The sequence below is a fragment of the Eulemur rufifrons genome, chromosome 24 (assembly GCF_041146395.1).
Source record: "Eulemur rufifrons isolate Redbay chromosome 24, OSU_ERuf_1, whole genome shotgun sequence".
Taxonomy (NCBI): Eukaryota; Metazoa; Chordata; class Mammalia; order Primates; family Lemuridae; genus Eulemur; species Eulemur rufifrons.
The window spans coordinates 12,507,407-12,519,630 of NC_091006.1; the positions used below are offsets into that span (position 1 = coordinate 12,507,407).

The 12,224-nt window shown below is 58.2% G+C and overlaps 2 protein-coding genes across 2 annotated transcripts; both read right to left on the reverse strand.

The window, feature by feature from the left end:
- Nucleotide 1: 1 nt before the first annotated feature.
- Nucleotides 2-5,678, reverse strand: DBP (D-box binding PAR bZIP transcription factor). Its single transcript, XM_069458379.1, has 4 exons — nucleotides 5,117-5,678; nucleotides 3,845-4,255; nucleotides 2,029-2,240; nucleotides 2-490 (listed from the first exon to the last, which is right to left on the reverse strand). The coding sequence occupies exons 1-4, from the start codon at nucleotides 5,253-5,255 to the stop codon at nucleotides 275-277; spliced, it is 978 nt and encodes a 325-aa protein (XP_069314480.1). The 5' UTR covers nucleotides 5,256-5,678; the 3' UTR covers nucleotides 2-274.
- Nucleotides 5,679-6,188: 510 nt separating this feature from the next.
- Nucleotides 6,189-11,697, reverse strand: CA11 (carbonic anhydrase 11). The gene is made up of 9 exons (XM_069457814.1): nucleotides 11,054-11,697; nucleotides 10,889-10,963; nucleotides 10,021-10,163; nucleotides 8,329-8,514; nucleotides 8,019-8,114; nucleotides 7,776-7,848; nucleotides 7,529-7,683; nucleotides 7,106-7,271; nucleotides 6,189-6,389 (listed from the first exon to the last, which is right to left on the reverse strand). Exons 1-9 carry the CDS (start codon nucleotides 11,118-11,120, stop codon nucleotides 6,364-6,366), a joined length of 987 nt encoding a protein of 328 aa, XP_069313915.1. The 5' UTR covers nucleotides 11,121-11,697; the 3' UTR covers nucleotides 6,189-6,363.
- Nucleotides 11,698-12,224: the final 527 nt, after the last annotated feature.

Consider the following 12,224-nt stretch of genomic DNA (forward strand, 5'->3'; position numbering starts at 1 on the left):
TTCTCAAGATTTATTCAGGATCGTGTTAACGGAGGCGTGGAAGGGTGGGGTCCCCGACGTGCCGGGGGCACACACAGACTACCCTCCCCGCCCCCTCGAGGGAGGGGGGAGGCTTGCTTTTTCTTAAAAATATAAATGTATTTATCTGCATCACGTCCCTGGGGCACCCAGCTGGCTGGCCCGTGGGGCACAGGGCAGGGAGGGAACAGGGTGTCAGGGCGCAAGTCTGAGAGAGGTGGAGGAGACCTCCACCAGGTAGGGGTGAGGGGCGGCTTCACAGGGCCCCGTGCTGAGCCTGGTAGCGGGACAGCACAGCGCGGTAGTGGGACAACTCCTGGCGCACAGCCACCACCTCCTGCCGCAGCAGGGCGTTCTCCTTCTCCAGGAAGGCCGCCCGCACAGATATCTGGTTCTCCTTCAGCCGCCGGGCATCGCGGGACCGCTTGGCCGCCTCGTTGTTTTTGTACCGTCGGCTCCAATACTTCTCGTCCTAGGGGTGGAGGGGTGGGAGGGCACTGAGGTCCAAAGGGGCCCATGCCTCCGCGAGAAAGGAAGGGAGGAGCAGCTTCTAACAGACCCTTAGGGCTGCTTCTTGCCCAGCACTGGGGCCTAAAGGATACTGGGTCTCTGCTGGGATGCGTACCCAAAGTTGTCTGCCCTAGTAGGCCCTGGTTGCTAAGGAGAGCAGGCCCCTAGCAACAGGTAAGGCATGAGATAGACACCCCCCCCCCCCAGCGACTGGGCTCCAAGTCTCCACTGTGCAAAGCAGATCCCAGCCCTCCCCACTTGACAAAGGGCCTGCCATTACCTCCTAGTTGCTAAGGATGCTTGTTCCCTAGCAACAGGGCCTTTGGGGTCTGAGAGCTTCTCTGAGTGAAAAACACTACCCTATATATCATTACCTTTCCAGATCCTGGTTGCTAAGGAAGGCTTAGGCCCCCTAGCGAGAGGGTTTGATGTCCCATAAAATCCAGAGCTGGGCCCCTTTTGACCTGGTTGCCAAAGCAAACTCATACTTCCTCAGCAAACAAAAGTGAAGTCTAAGTGGTCCCAATGACTGTGGCCAATCTCTGACCTGCTGGCCTTGAAATGAGGCCAGGAGCTGCCTCTTCCCCAACAGTACCTGCATGATAGAAGAGTTGTCCCTCAGGAAAGGGAACTCTCCCGAGACTTCCCCAGAGGATTATACCTAGGTTCCTCCAATCCTGGAATTTGGTTATTCCTTAATAACAAGGGCCACCTAGCTCACCAAGATGCTTCCCCCTTCTCCATTTAATTAAAGCCTAGTTCCTTCTTGCTGGGGCAAATCCAGTCCCTAGCAACAGGGCCCTATAGCAGGAGAAACCACTGATCTAGATTTGGCTTACAGGCCAGTCCTAGCTGCTTCAAGTAGTTGTCTTATACAAGGGCATGGCAAAGTCTTATAAAAGAAGCCCAGGTACCTCTTGCAGGGAGAGACTCCAAAAATGGCAACAAAGGGAGGCTACAAAGATGCAGTGACTGCCCAAACCACATCAAATCAGGATGTTGCCTTGGCTGCTAATGGGGAACCTGAGGCCTAACACCAGTGAGAAGTCCAGGCCCAGGAAACAAGGCCTGGTGAGGCTGGCAAAGTCTGTATCCTAGGCAGACGCAAACACTCGAAGGATGCCCCAAATCAGAGATCAAAGGCCCAGCCCCAGCCTGTCTGGCTGGTAAGGAGAGACAGTCCACAGGCCAATATGGAGCCTAAGGCCTGCCCACTGGGGCTTCTGGGTCCAGGTGATAGGAGAAGCTCCAAGCCTGTACAACCAGACCTAGACAGGCTGGCTGAGTCTGCATCCCACAGTGACACTGGCTTCATAAATCTCAGGCCAAAACCCCTGCCCCCTTGCGCCCCACTGCCAAGGAGGACTAATCCTTGGCTGTAGGCCAGGAGAGGCTGAGAGTTAATCCCAATGAGAAGCCCAGGCCTGTGAGAAAAGGCCCATCCCTGGCTGTAGGACCTGTCCCTGGCCAAGCCTGTGTCCCACATCTGGTGGCGCTCACCTTCTGCTCCTCTGGCACCTGGATTTTCCTCGCCTTCTTCATGATTGGCTGGGGCTTAAGTTCCTCCTCTGAGAAGCGATGTCTCCGAGGGTCAAAGGTCTCATGGCCGGGAATGCTTGACAGGGCAAGATCTGCTGGGTCGGGTTCAAAGGTCATCAGCACCTCCACGGTGTCTGGGTCCACAGGGCTGGGTGTGTCCCGAGAGGTTAGGCCTTGGGGAAACAGAATATGTCAGCTGAGTGTGTACTGATTTGGGGGAGGGGTTCCCAGAAGCTACCTCCTGCCCAGGTATCATATTCACCTCATCGATCGCCCTGATCGCCCTTGGGGGGCCTAGCATAAAGCCTGCGAGGGATTAACCTCCCCAATATAAAATATGAAGGTTCCCTAAGCCATAAAGATGCTTAGACGTGGTGCAGCCAGCTCTACTTTTACAAACAGGCCTGGTCATAACCGACTTTCCCTAAGTAATACATAAGTCAGGACTATTGCTTCTAAAACCTCAGGACTTCAGATTCACAGTGTGAGTTTCTTCCCATAGTCTACCCTGAATCCTACTCACTGAATCCACGACCAAAGCTTAGACCCTGGGCTGTTCAAAGACAGGAATGTACCGCACTGAAGGATCTTAAGTTAGATTCTAAGAGCTACTGGATCCGAAGGGTTAGGGAAGAGAAGCGGAAGCCGCTCGCTCTGAGGTTCCAGAAGGTTGGTTCGAAAGGAGGCTCCTGTGCCTTTAAGCGCGAGCTAGCCGGGGCCAGCTGAGGACACAGGTTCAGGGCCGAGTCACGTGCCAACGCCTGCTTTCCTACCCGCCCCCCCTGCCACGGGCGCCCTCACGTTCCCCCAGCCCCGCCCCCTCGCGCGTGACGGCGCGTGCGCGAAGCACGGAGGAGGGAGGGGAGAACTCACGTGGCGCGGGAATGTGCGGCTGGGAAGGGGAGGGCCCTGGTTCTGCCCCAAAGTCGGAACAGGAGCAGGTATGCTCAAGAATCCCCGACCTATAGTCCGTCCCTAGAGACCCCAATGTGCCCGAAGGGGAACACTTTCCCTCTGGCTTCCTCCGTCCTCTAAGCTCCGACCTGTCAACCTCCGAAGGATCCCGACCCCCTGCTCTCTGGGGTGCGTCGTTTCTCTTGACCTTCTCCTTAAGGCTCCCAAGCCCCTCGCCACTGGTACCCAGGATTCAAAGATCCCAGGCCCCTCCTCTCCCAGGAATGTAAGAAGCTCGGCCCTCGCCCCACCTGGAGGACCCAGGATCAAGATCCCTGACCTTCTCCCCTCTGGAGGACTTTGGGACCTGGGACTGCAGAACCCCACACTGGGGAACCCAGGAATCTGGGCTGCCAGTCTCTTATGTCCTGGGTAAACAGAAGTCTGTGCCCAGCCCTTGCCTTCGCCCCATAGAAGGCCTAGGAGTTCCGGTCTTGTCTCAGTTCCATCGATTCTGGCCCCAGATTCTAGACCCTAGTCCACTGCTCAGTAAATAACTCCAGTGTTCCTGGCTTCCAGTCCGGGCTCCACCAGTATTCGGACCCTTTGTCCCCATGTCCCACAGAAAAATCCACAATTTATCTTCACTGAGCAGGCTTCCTAGAATTTGGAGCTCCAAGTCTCTCCTCTGTGGATACAGGAGACCAAGTCCCTGATCCATTAGAGGCCAAAGACTCCAGCCCCCTCCCACGACATCTCTCATCAGAAGGATTCAGAATTCGGGCCACCAGCCCCAGTCCCACCGTCCCAGCCCCTAGCGTCGCCCCACCCCCAGGCCCAAACCCCGCCTAGTCAGGGCCCTACCCCGCCCCTTTCGCCGCACCTGCGCGGTGGCCACCGGTGGCCCCGAGGGCAGCCCGGGCGGGGGCGTGTCCAGGCGAGGAGCGGGGGGAAGCTGAGCCGCAGGAGCCAGGCCCCGGGGAGGGTGCGGGCGTACGCGCCGGCGAGGGCTCCGGCGACAGGCCACCGGGAGGCGGCGGGCTGGGCGGGAGCCCGTGCTCCAGCAGGAAGGCGTCCAGGTCCACGTACTCCACGTCGCCGAATGGCAGCGTACGCTCCCACAGCAGCGGCGCCAACAGACCCGGGCCTGGCACAGCCCCCGGGCGCCCCCGTGGGGACCCGCCGCCCACCACCGCCCCAACTGGGGCATCCGCCGGGCCCGCCGTCTCCAGGCTCGGCCCCGGGACTGTGGCTGCCGGCAGGGCCGCCTTGCGCTCCTTTTCCTTCAGGAGACCTGTGGCCCAGGAAAGACCAGGAGGGATGGGGGATGGGATGGGATGGGTGGAGGAGATAGAGATGGAGAAGAGACCCGTATCAGAGTCACGGGAGAAGGGGGCACAGAGACCCATACCGCGGAGATCCAGGGAAAGAGGGGATGGAGGTCGGAGGGGAGAGACGGGAGAGGAAGGGACGGAGACACAGAGTGGGAGAGAGACCCAGAGGGAGAGAACGGAAACGGGGGCGCCAGAGACAGAGAGAGGTAGACAGAGATTCACAGAGAGATGGGGACACAGAAAGACCCAAAGAAAGAGGAACGGAAGTTCAGAAAGAGGAGACAGGGTAGGTGGAGAGTTGGATAAGTGAGAGAAAAAAATGACAGCTCTGTAACTCCTGTAATTACCACACCCCCACCCCTGAGCACTGTACCCCCTTCTCCCCTCCCCCACAAGCTGTACGGGGCAGGAAGGGGCTCTTCCTGGGGCACATTCCTCATCCCTAGACTCCATGTGACCCCATGAGGTCCCTCCCTAGCCCGTGTCACCACCGTATGAGTATCCGACACACCCCCTCCCTTCTCCCTGGACCCCAGGGGTCCACATTCTCAGACCAAAGGGAAGAGACTGGGGCCTAGACTGCTGTGCCTCCAGGGAGGAGGACGCTAGGGACCTGGATTCCTGGGTCCTCGGGATGGATGGGCTTCAGAGCCGGCACTTCTGGGTCCTGGGCGCTCAGGGATCTAAGGGCCTAAACACCTGAGTAATTGAGTAGCTAAAGGTTGGGAAGGTACATAGAAGGTGTCTGTGGACCCCCCCAGCACTTGAGTCCCTAAGAGAGTGGGGTGTCTGAATTGGGTGAAGTGAGGGCTAGAACTCACAGCTGGCTGGCTCTTTGGGCTTGCTGGTCCCCTGCAGAAGGCTTCGCAGCCCAAGCAGCGCTCCCCCGCCAGGGGGGGCCCCGGCAGGGCCGCCCAGCAGCAGGGGGGCCGGGGTCCTGTCGCTCACAGGCCGCGCCATCGCCGGGCACCTGCCCCCAGACTCACGGGCTCATGGAGAGGCGAAGGGTTGGCCTGCCAGTCACCGGCACACTCCAGTGGTTTGGGCGAGTGTGTGCCCAGGGGCGGGCGAGCGTAGCTTGCAAGCCTCCAGTATCCAAAACGCTGCAAATCCTAAGAGCGACGGGGATTTGCAGTCCTCGGTGCAGAAACGTGCAACTCACAAGGGTCCCAGGAGGTCATGCAGTCTGGGCGAGGGGATGACCAAATCAAGAGGCCGGCTCTTTGCAGGGTGCACGGGGACACAAGGCGCTCCCTCTATAAGGTGGGCGAGCCTGGCTGTTGCAAAATCTGCAGCTCTCGCAAACGAAGGCGCTTTGCAATCTGCACCAAGAGGTGTGCGCGGAGGGGAGGAGGAGGGGGCAGGAGGAGGTGGCTGCCTTGAGGCGTGGCCAAAGCAAACTTCTTTCGCGGAAAAAAAAAAATCCAAACCAAAACACCCGACGCCACAGCTCGCGCCCCTCCTCCCGGCCCCCGCCCGCCTCCTGGGGCATGCACCCCTGCCGCGTGCCTCCTTCCGGCCGCAAGCACGGGCCAATCGTGTCTCGACCCCTGGAGACGCTCAGCCAATAGGGACCCTGGATCCGTCAAGGCCCGGGAGGGCGCGTGAGGGGCTCAGCGCGTGAAGTTGCCTTGCCTTTTGGAGGGAGGCGGGACACTGACCTACATTTGCCCAATGGGAGACAGTGCTGGGGGCGGGACCGTGACCCAGTTCGGGCCAATGAGGCAGGCGGGAGGGGGAAGCACATGGCTCTGCGCGTGCTGCCTGATTGCGGGGGGTGGGGTGAGGAGGAGAAGCGCCGCTTAAAGGGGCCGCTGTCCAAATGATTGTTTTGGGAAGCAGGAAGTCAAAAACTCGGAGTAGTGGAAGCTTAGAAGGGGGGAGGGGGATTGGTTTCTGGAAGAAGAATGATGTTTTTTAATACCCAAATGTTTCCCCACCGCGCCTGGAATCAGACCACTGAGAAACAGGAAGTATTGTGTCCCTTTAATAGCTTTGCTTTGGGGGTTACTCTCCTCCTCTTGCCGGGAGGCTTGGGACGGGCGGGCGCAATCCTCAATGGGGAGTCTCAGCGACCATGGGGGGCACCATCCACTGTAAGACAGAGGACACGGGTAGCGGGAATTAGGACAGGCTGGACCGTGCAAGGGCGTAGGCTGGGCGGAGCTGTGAAGGGGAAATCGGAATGGCACCGGGTTGAGAAGTCGCGGAAATGGTCAGACCCGGGACCAGCGCTGGGCTGAACCATGAGGAGGGAACCGAGGGTGGAATAGGGATGTCCGGATTCAACACTAGGCTGAACTACTTGAAGGTACTCATCGGGTGAGGCCTGGACTGTACCATAGTGGATTGCTGGGCTGAACCACAGGGAGGCAGAAAGGGAGGGAAAGGAATCGTATTTTGTTGATTCTCAGTAAGCTGGAGGGCTGCTGTCGCACCGTGGAACAGCACGGGGTCGTACCACAGAGAAACAGGGAGGGGATCCAGACTGTACCATTTGGGGAGTCACAGTAATAGGAAGGACGGACCAGTAGGTAATTGTACCACTAGGCAGCCAGTATGTTCGGGTTATGTACCAAGTTACAAAGCCGTGAAGAGGAAGAACAAATCATGGACCCCGCAACGGTCCTCGGCGGGATGTGGACTGTACCATGTGGAGACGCAGGGAGAAGGGAGAAAGCGGGGAGCTGAGAAGGCTAGACCATACAGAAGCCGCAAAGCGGGGTGGGTCTGTGTTATATTGAGACACCACGGGGAGACACATAAGCGGGTTAGACCAAGACGTGGAGGGGGTGGAGACTGGGCCATACCATGCAGGCGGTAGTTGGGGCCTCGGCAGCGCCTCTCGGGGTGCCGGGGGTCCCTGTTGCCCCTCAGTGCCCTGTGGGCCAAGGGCTGCAGGGGCCGGCCGTTACCGCTGAGGCTCTGGAAGATCTGGGACGGAGGATTCTGGCTCAGGAGTCTCAGGGAGTGCATCTGCCGGGGAAGGAGGGTGGGAAACTGGGAGTGAATAATGAATGGTCCTAGTGATGTCACGCAGGAAACCCCGCCCTTGAGAGCATGTGGGCGGAGCCTGTTCTCAGCCATACCCCACCCCGAGGGTAGTCTGACCCTCTTGCCTCCTTGAGTCCCCAGTTTATGAGGACAGAAGGGTAGGCGAGGCAAGAGGATGCGCAGGCCAGTGAATGAAATACCCAGGCCTGGGGGCGAGCGGGGTGTGGACAGAGGGTCACCTGGAGGGAGGTGATATTGAGGGCCCGGTCAATGAGGATCCAGGTGACAGTCTCCGAGCAGGGAGGGGTGCTGAGAGAACCCTGATAGGTGATGAAGCCGAAGGATTCGGGGAATAGGAGCTCCAGGCTCAGGTCTTGAAGAAAGTAGGCATCATCTGTGGGATTATCAGGCCAGAGTAAAGAGGGGTGCCCCTCTTCAACACCCCTCATGTGTCTCCCCTCCACCCCCAGCACGCCAGGGACTTACTCTTGTAGGAGATGCGGGTGATGGTGTCACGGTTAAGGAGGCGACTGAGGAATGGGTTTGAGCTACCGGCCACCTGTGTGGGGTGCAAGGTGTCCTCGAAAGAGCCTAGAAGTCCAGGCCTTCAATCCCCCTTCCCCCAGGACCCAGGAGTTGGGCCTCCCCGCCCCCCACCCACCTCTTCCCTCAACCCCCCAGATCCCAGGCCCTGGGCTCCTCCCTCCTCAGGATCTTGCCTCTGCTCACATTGACAAAGAGGCTGAGAATGGCCAGGCCATTGGGGCCCCGGGAGGCGGCGCTGAGATTCCCATAGAGTTCCTGGTTGAAGTGAATGAGCTGCACCTGGGGGGAAGCACAGAGAGTGGGGGTCCTCCAGCAGAAGGGGAGGAGAGAATGCCTCTAGCTTTGTGGGCCTGAGGCAGGTTGAGGATATAGCGCTTAGGGTAAGAGGCCACTTCTGCAGAGGAGGATGGGGTGAGGCATTAAGAGAGCGAGGTAGGAGGAATTGGGGTGACTCGGGGTGGAGGGTCTCAGGTAACAGGTCAGTAGCCACCACCTCAGCAGAGAAGCCCTGGTGGTTGATCTGGTGTTCAGAGCCAGCTCCATCTCGAGCTCCAAACAGCAGCCGCAGTTCACTGAGTCGGTGGCTATAAAGGAGGGGACCCCCAGATACATTGACCACGGGCCGGGGCGCAGGCAGGAAGGAGACGTGGCGGCCGGTGTTGTAGAGGGTTCCCCGGAGCTGTGGGAGAGTCGTGAGCTGTCAGGGAGCACACAGAGTGAAGATCTTTCTTTCCCTTCCATTTCCCGCTCCTGCATTGTCTGAGTCCAACAGTCATTTAATCATTCAGCATAGTTTGAGCACCAACCACTTTCCAGGCTCTGTGCTGGTGCATAATAGGTGCCCAATATTGGTGAATTCATTTAATTAAGAAATATGGACTGAGCTGCCACTATGTGCCACGGATGGCAAAAATAAAGCAATAAACAAAAATTCTGGACCTCATTAAGCTTATGTTCTAATGTGGGAGACACAGACAATAAATAGTGAATCACATAAGAAACTGCCTAATTAATTACATCCTGCATTCATGCCCAAATGAACTGGGAGCTCTGAGAAAGTGCAAAAAGGGACCCAGCTTAGATGGGGGAGGGGGGGGAGGAGGGTCAGGAAAAGCTTCTTGAAGGAGGTGACATTTGAATGGAGACCTGAAGGATAAGCAGGGGTTAGTTGCAAAAGAACAGGGAGAAGGGTATTCTAGGAAGAGGGAACAGCAAGTGCAAAGGCCCCAAAGTGGCCTGTTTTAGTGACACCAAAGACACCAGTGGGACCAGAATCCAGTGAACAAAAGAGAGAGTGGTAACAGGGGCCAGATGGCGCAATGGTGCAGGGCCTTGTTTTGCATTTTTATTTAAATAAACTGAATATACATATACCACATTTGACAGAGTGCCAAACACATAGTAAGTGCAATGTGTTTGCTATTATTACTTAACCTAATAGAAGTTCTTGGAGCAGGAGGTGTGCCTTTTAAACATCTCTGTAGCTGCAGGGTGGAGAATGGATTGCAGGAAGCAGAGAGGCAGCCTAGCCAGGAAGCTATGCCACCCGTCCAAATGGGAGATGATGGTGGCATGGATGAGAGTGGGGACAGTGGAGAGGGCGAGAAGTGAAAGGATTTGAAAAATATTTAGCAGTAAGGCTAGAAAGGACATGGATTGAAAATGTCAGTGAGGGAGGGAATAGGATGGGGAATGGCTCTGAGGCTTTTGGCTGAAGGGTGGTGCCAGCTCTTCTAAGAAATAATATTGCAAAGTGAGTCCCAGCATGCATGCTGCTGGGACCACACTGCCTGGTTTAAATGCAACACTGGCACTCTAGCTATGTGGCCCCAGGCAAGAAACTTAACTTCTCTGTGCCTCGGTTTCTGCATCCATAAAATAAAGGTAATAATAGTATTATTCTGTGGGGGTTGTTAGGAGGATGAGAGGGCTTATCAGGCTTTTAAAACTTCCTGGCATGGGAAATGTTCTGGTTTTCATTGCTTCTATGGAGATGGGAATACTAGGGAGCCATGTCTCGGAACGGAAGAACAGGTGATCCATTTTAGAATGTAAGGAGCCTTCTCTCCACCCAGTAGGTATCCCCTCCTTCCCCAAGGCTGACCCCCCACCCAGCACCCTATCCCCCACCCCACTCATACCCGGCCCCAGTGGAGTCAGTAACACCTCCCACCAGGCCCCTTACCTTCTCTCCTCCAGTGCTGAGCCTTAATGGGGGCAGAAAGGGGTCATAAAGGACCCTCTTCAGCTCCACATCCACAGGGCTCTGCCGCTTCCCCACGGCACACAGACTCCAGGCTGCGTTCACCAGGCCCCAGAAGGGAGGCCCTGGGGGTAGGGGCAAGTCAGAAATAGGGGCTGGATCCCAATGCTGGGATCTGCTGAGTGGGCTGTGGTCTGGACTCCTGGATCCCGCCAGGGAGGAGGGGCTGGGGACCTGGATTACTGGGTCTGAGGGAGAAGGGTGCTGGGATCCAGAATCCTGAGTCCTAGAAGAATCTTGGAATAGTTTCCTAAGACTTCCTACATCGCCAAAGCCTCTCTTTGACCCAACCTCTCTTAAATTAAGGCATTGTGGAAAGAACTACAACTCCCAGCAGGCTTCAGGGCTGCCAGCCTACCCATCTACTGCCTGCCAGCCCCAGAGCCCCATGGGAGTTGTAGTTCCTTCAGTCTCCCTTGTCCCACAGTGGGATAATGAACGTATTGAGGAGAGGAGTTGCAAGGGAGAGCGGGAGGAGGTGGGGGACCTGGCCACCAAGGCTCTGGTTTCCAGCAAGAGCCAGGGCCTGCCTCTCCCTGCACACACACACACATAATCTCCACCCCCACACTTTCTTTTCTTCCACTCACTCCCACTCACTACTTGAAATGCGCATGTATAATGTCCCTTGGTGAGCCCCTGGGGTTCAGAGGCTGGCCCGACTCCTGAGGGAGGGAGGAGGGGGTTGGGACGTCTGGTCCTGGGGGGAAGAAGGGGCTAGGGACCCAGACTCCTGAGTCTAAAGGAGGCGCCTGGGGGTCGGACTCCTGGGTCCCCGCCTAGGCTGCACCTGGCACGAAGTTTCCCTGGAGATTATCCTTGTAGCTCCACCAGTCCTCCGGGTCAGGTGCTGGTCCGATGTGAGCTGGGAAGACAGCAGCCTGAATCCTTCTCCTTGGCACCCCCGCCCTCACCCCCTCCCTCAGGGGCTCCTGTCCGGAACCTCAGGTCTTACCTGCCGCCCCCAGTGCGGCCCAGAGTACCAGCGCTCGAGGGGCGCTCAGACGAGCTGCAGCCCCCATCCCCAGGAGGCCTCCGAGGGACCCCTTCCTAAAGCCCTGTCCCCCTCTCTTAGCTCCTCTGTCCCCTCTTCCTGGGACCCTGTCCCTCCAGGACTTCCAGCCTTCCTCTCCTCCCCGCAGGGAGTCCCAGTTCCCCAAATGCCGAGGCAGCGGGGGACTAAGACCCCCTCCCTCCAAACCCACTCCTCTCTCCTCTTCCTTCTCTCTCTGCCTTTCCTTTTTCCTCTCCTCCTTTCCCGGAACCTTCCAGTCTCCCTCTACCTCCTGATCTTCCTACTCCTCTCTCTGCCTTCTGCTTCCCCCCGGGCTACCTCTTGGTTTCTAACCCACACTCCCCTCTTCGTTCTCTTTTCATTCAGCTCTCCCAAGCCACCTAACTCCAGGTCTCCATCCTGCATCTCTCACCTCCTCCTCCTCCTCCCTCTCGCCCTTCCCTGCTCCTGCCTCTTCGTTCTCCCCTCTCTCCTTCTTCACCTCCTCCCGCCCTCCCTCCCTGTCGGTCTCCAGCTTCGCGCTCTCTCTCCACCTCCTCCTTTCCTGCCTCTTCTCTCAGTTTCTCTGTCTCTCTCTTCTCTCTCGTCTCTTCCTCCCTCCTCCCCCTCCTTCTCTTCTCTCTCCTGGTGTTATTTAATTTTGTTGTGTTGTGGGGGGGACGGGTGATCTCACAGCAGTGCACACTCCTCGGCCTGGTGGGGGGGGGTGCGCTAGGGGCAGGATTGGGGGGCCGGTGGGGGGCCGGTCCCCAGCTTCCAGCCGCGCTGGGGCCGCGCGGGCGGGGGTGGCCGGGACACCTGGGGCCCGGAGCTGGCTGTTCCCATCCTCCGCAGAAAGGGGGGAGGGCGCTTAAGGTGGAGCTGGGAGAGTCTTCGGCAGGCTCCATGCTCAGGGCCGCAGGCCTCGGAGGATCCGGGTTCCCCTGGCTCGCGGGGACCCGGGCTGGAGCCGCCGCAGCGCCCGCAGCCCCCGCCCAGGGCTCCCCTCGGTGTTCCGCCAGGGGCTGCCTTAACTGGGCTGGGGGATCCCCTGGGAGACTGGGGTGCAGTGCGGGCCGCTGGCCGGGAGGGGGAGGCAGAGACCTGGCGAGGGAGAGAGAGAGAAGCAGGG

Bases quoted from the DNA above. Each gene is read 5' to 3' on its own strand.
- DBP (XM_069458379.1), bottom strand. From the start codon at position 5,255: ATGGCGCGGCCTGTGAGCGACAGGACCCCGGCCCCCCTGCTGCTGGGC. The intron at 2,241-3,844 runs GTGCGGCGAAAG...TGTTTCCCCAAG, and splicing joins CACCGGTGGCCACCGCGCAG to GCCTAACCTCTCGGGACACA. The intron at 491-2,028 runs GTGAGCGCCACC...CTCCACCCCTAG, and splicing joins AGGTGCCAGAGGAGCAGAAG to GACGAGAAGTATTGGAGCCG.
- CA11 (XM_069457814.1), bottom strand. From the start codon at position 11,120: ATGGGGGCTGCAGCTCGTCTGAGCGCCCCTCGAGCGCTGGTACTCTGG. The intron at 10,964-11,053 runs GTAAGACCTGAG...CTGTCTTCCCAG, and splicing joins GGCCGCACTGGGGGCGGCAG to CTCACATCGGACCAGCACCT. The intron at 6,390-7,105 runs GTATGGCCCAGT...TCTGTCTTACAG, and splicing joins CCCCAACTACCGCCTGCATG to TGGATGGTGCCCCCCATGGT.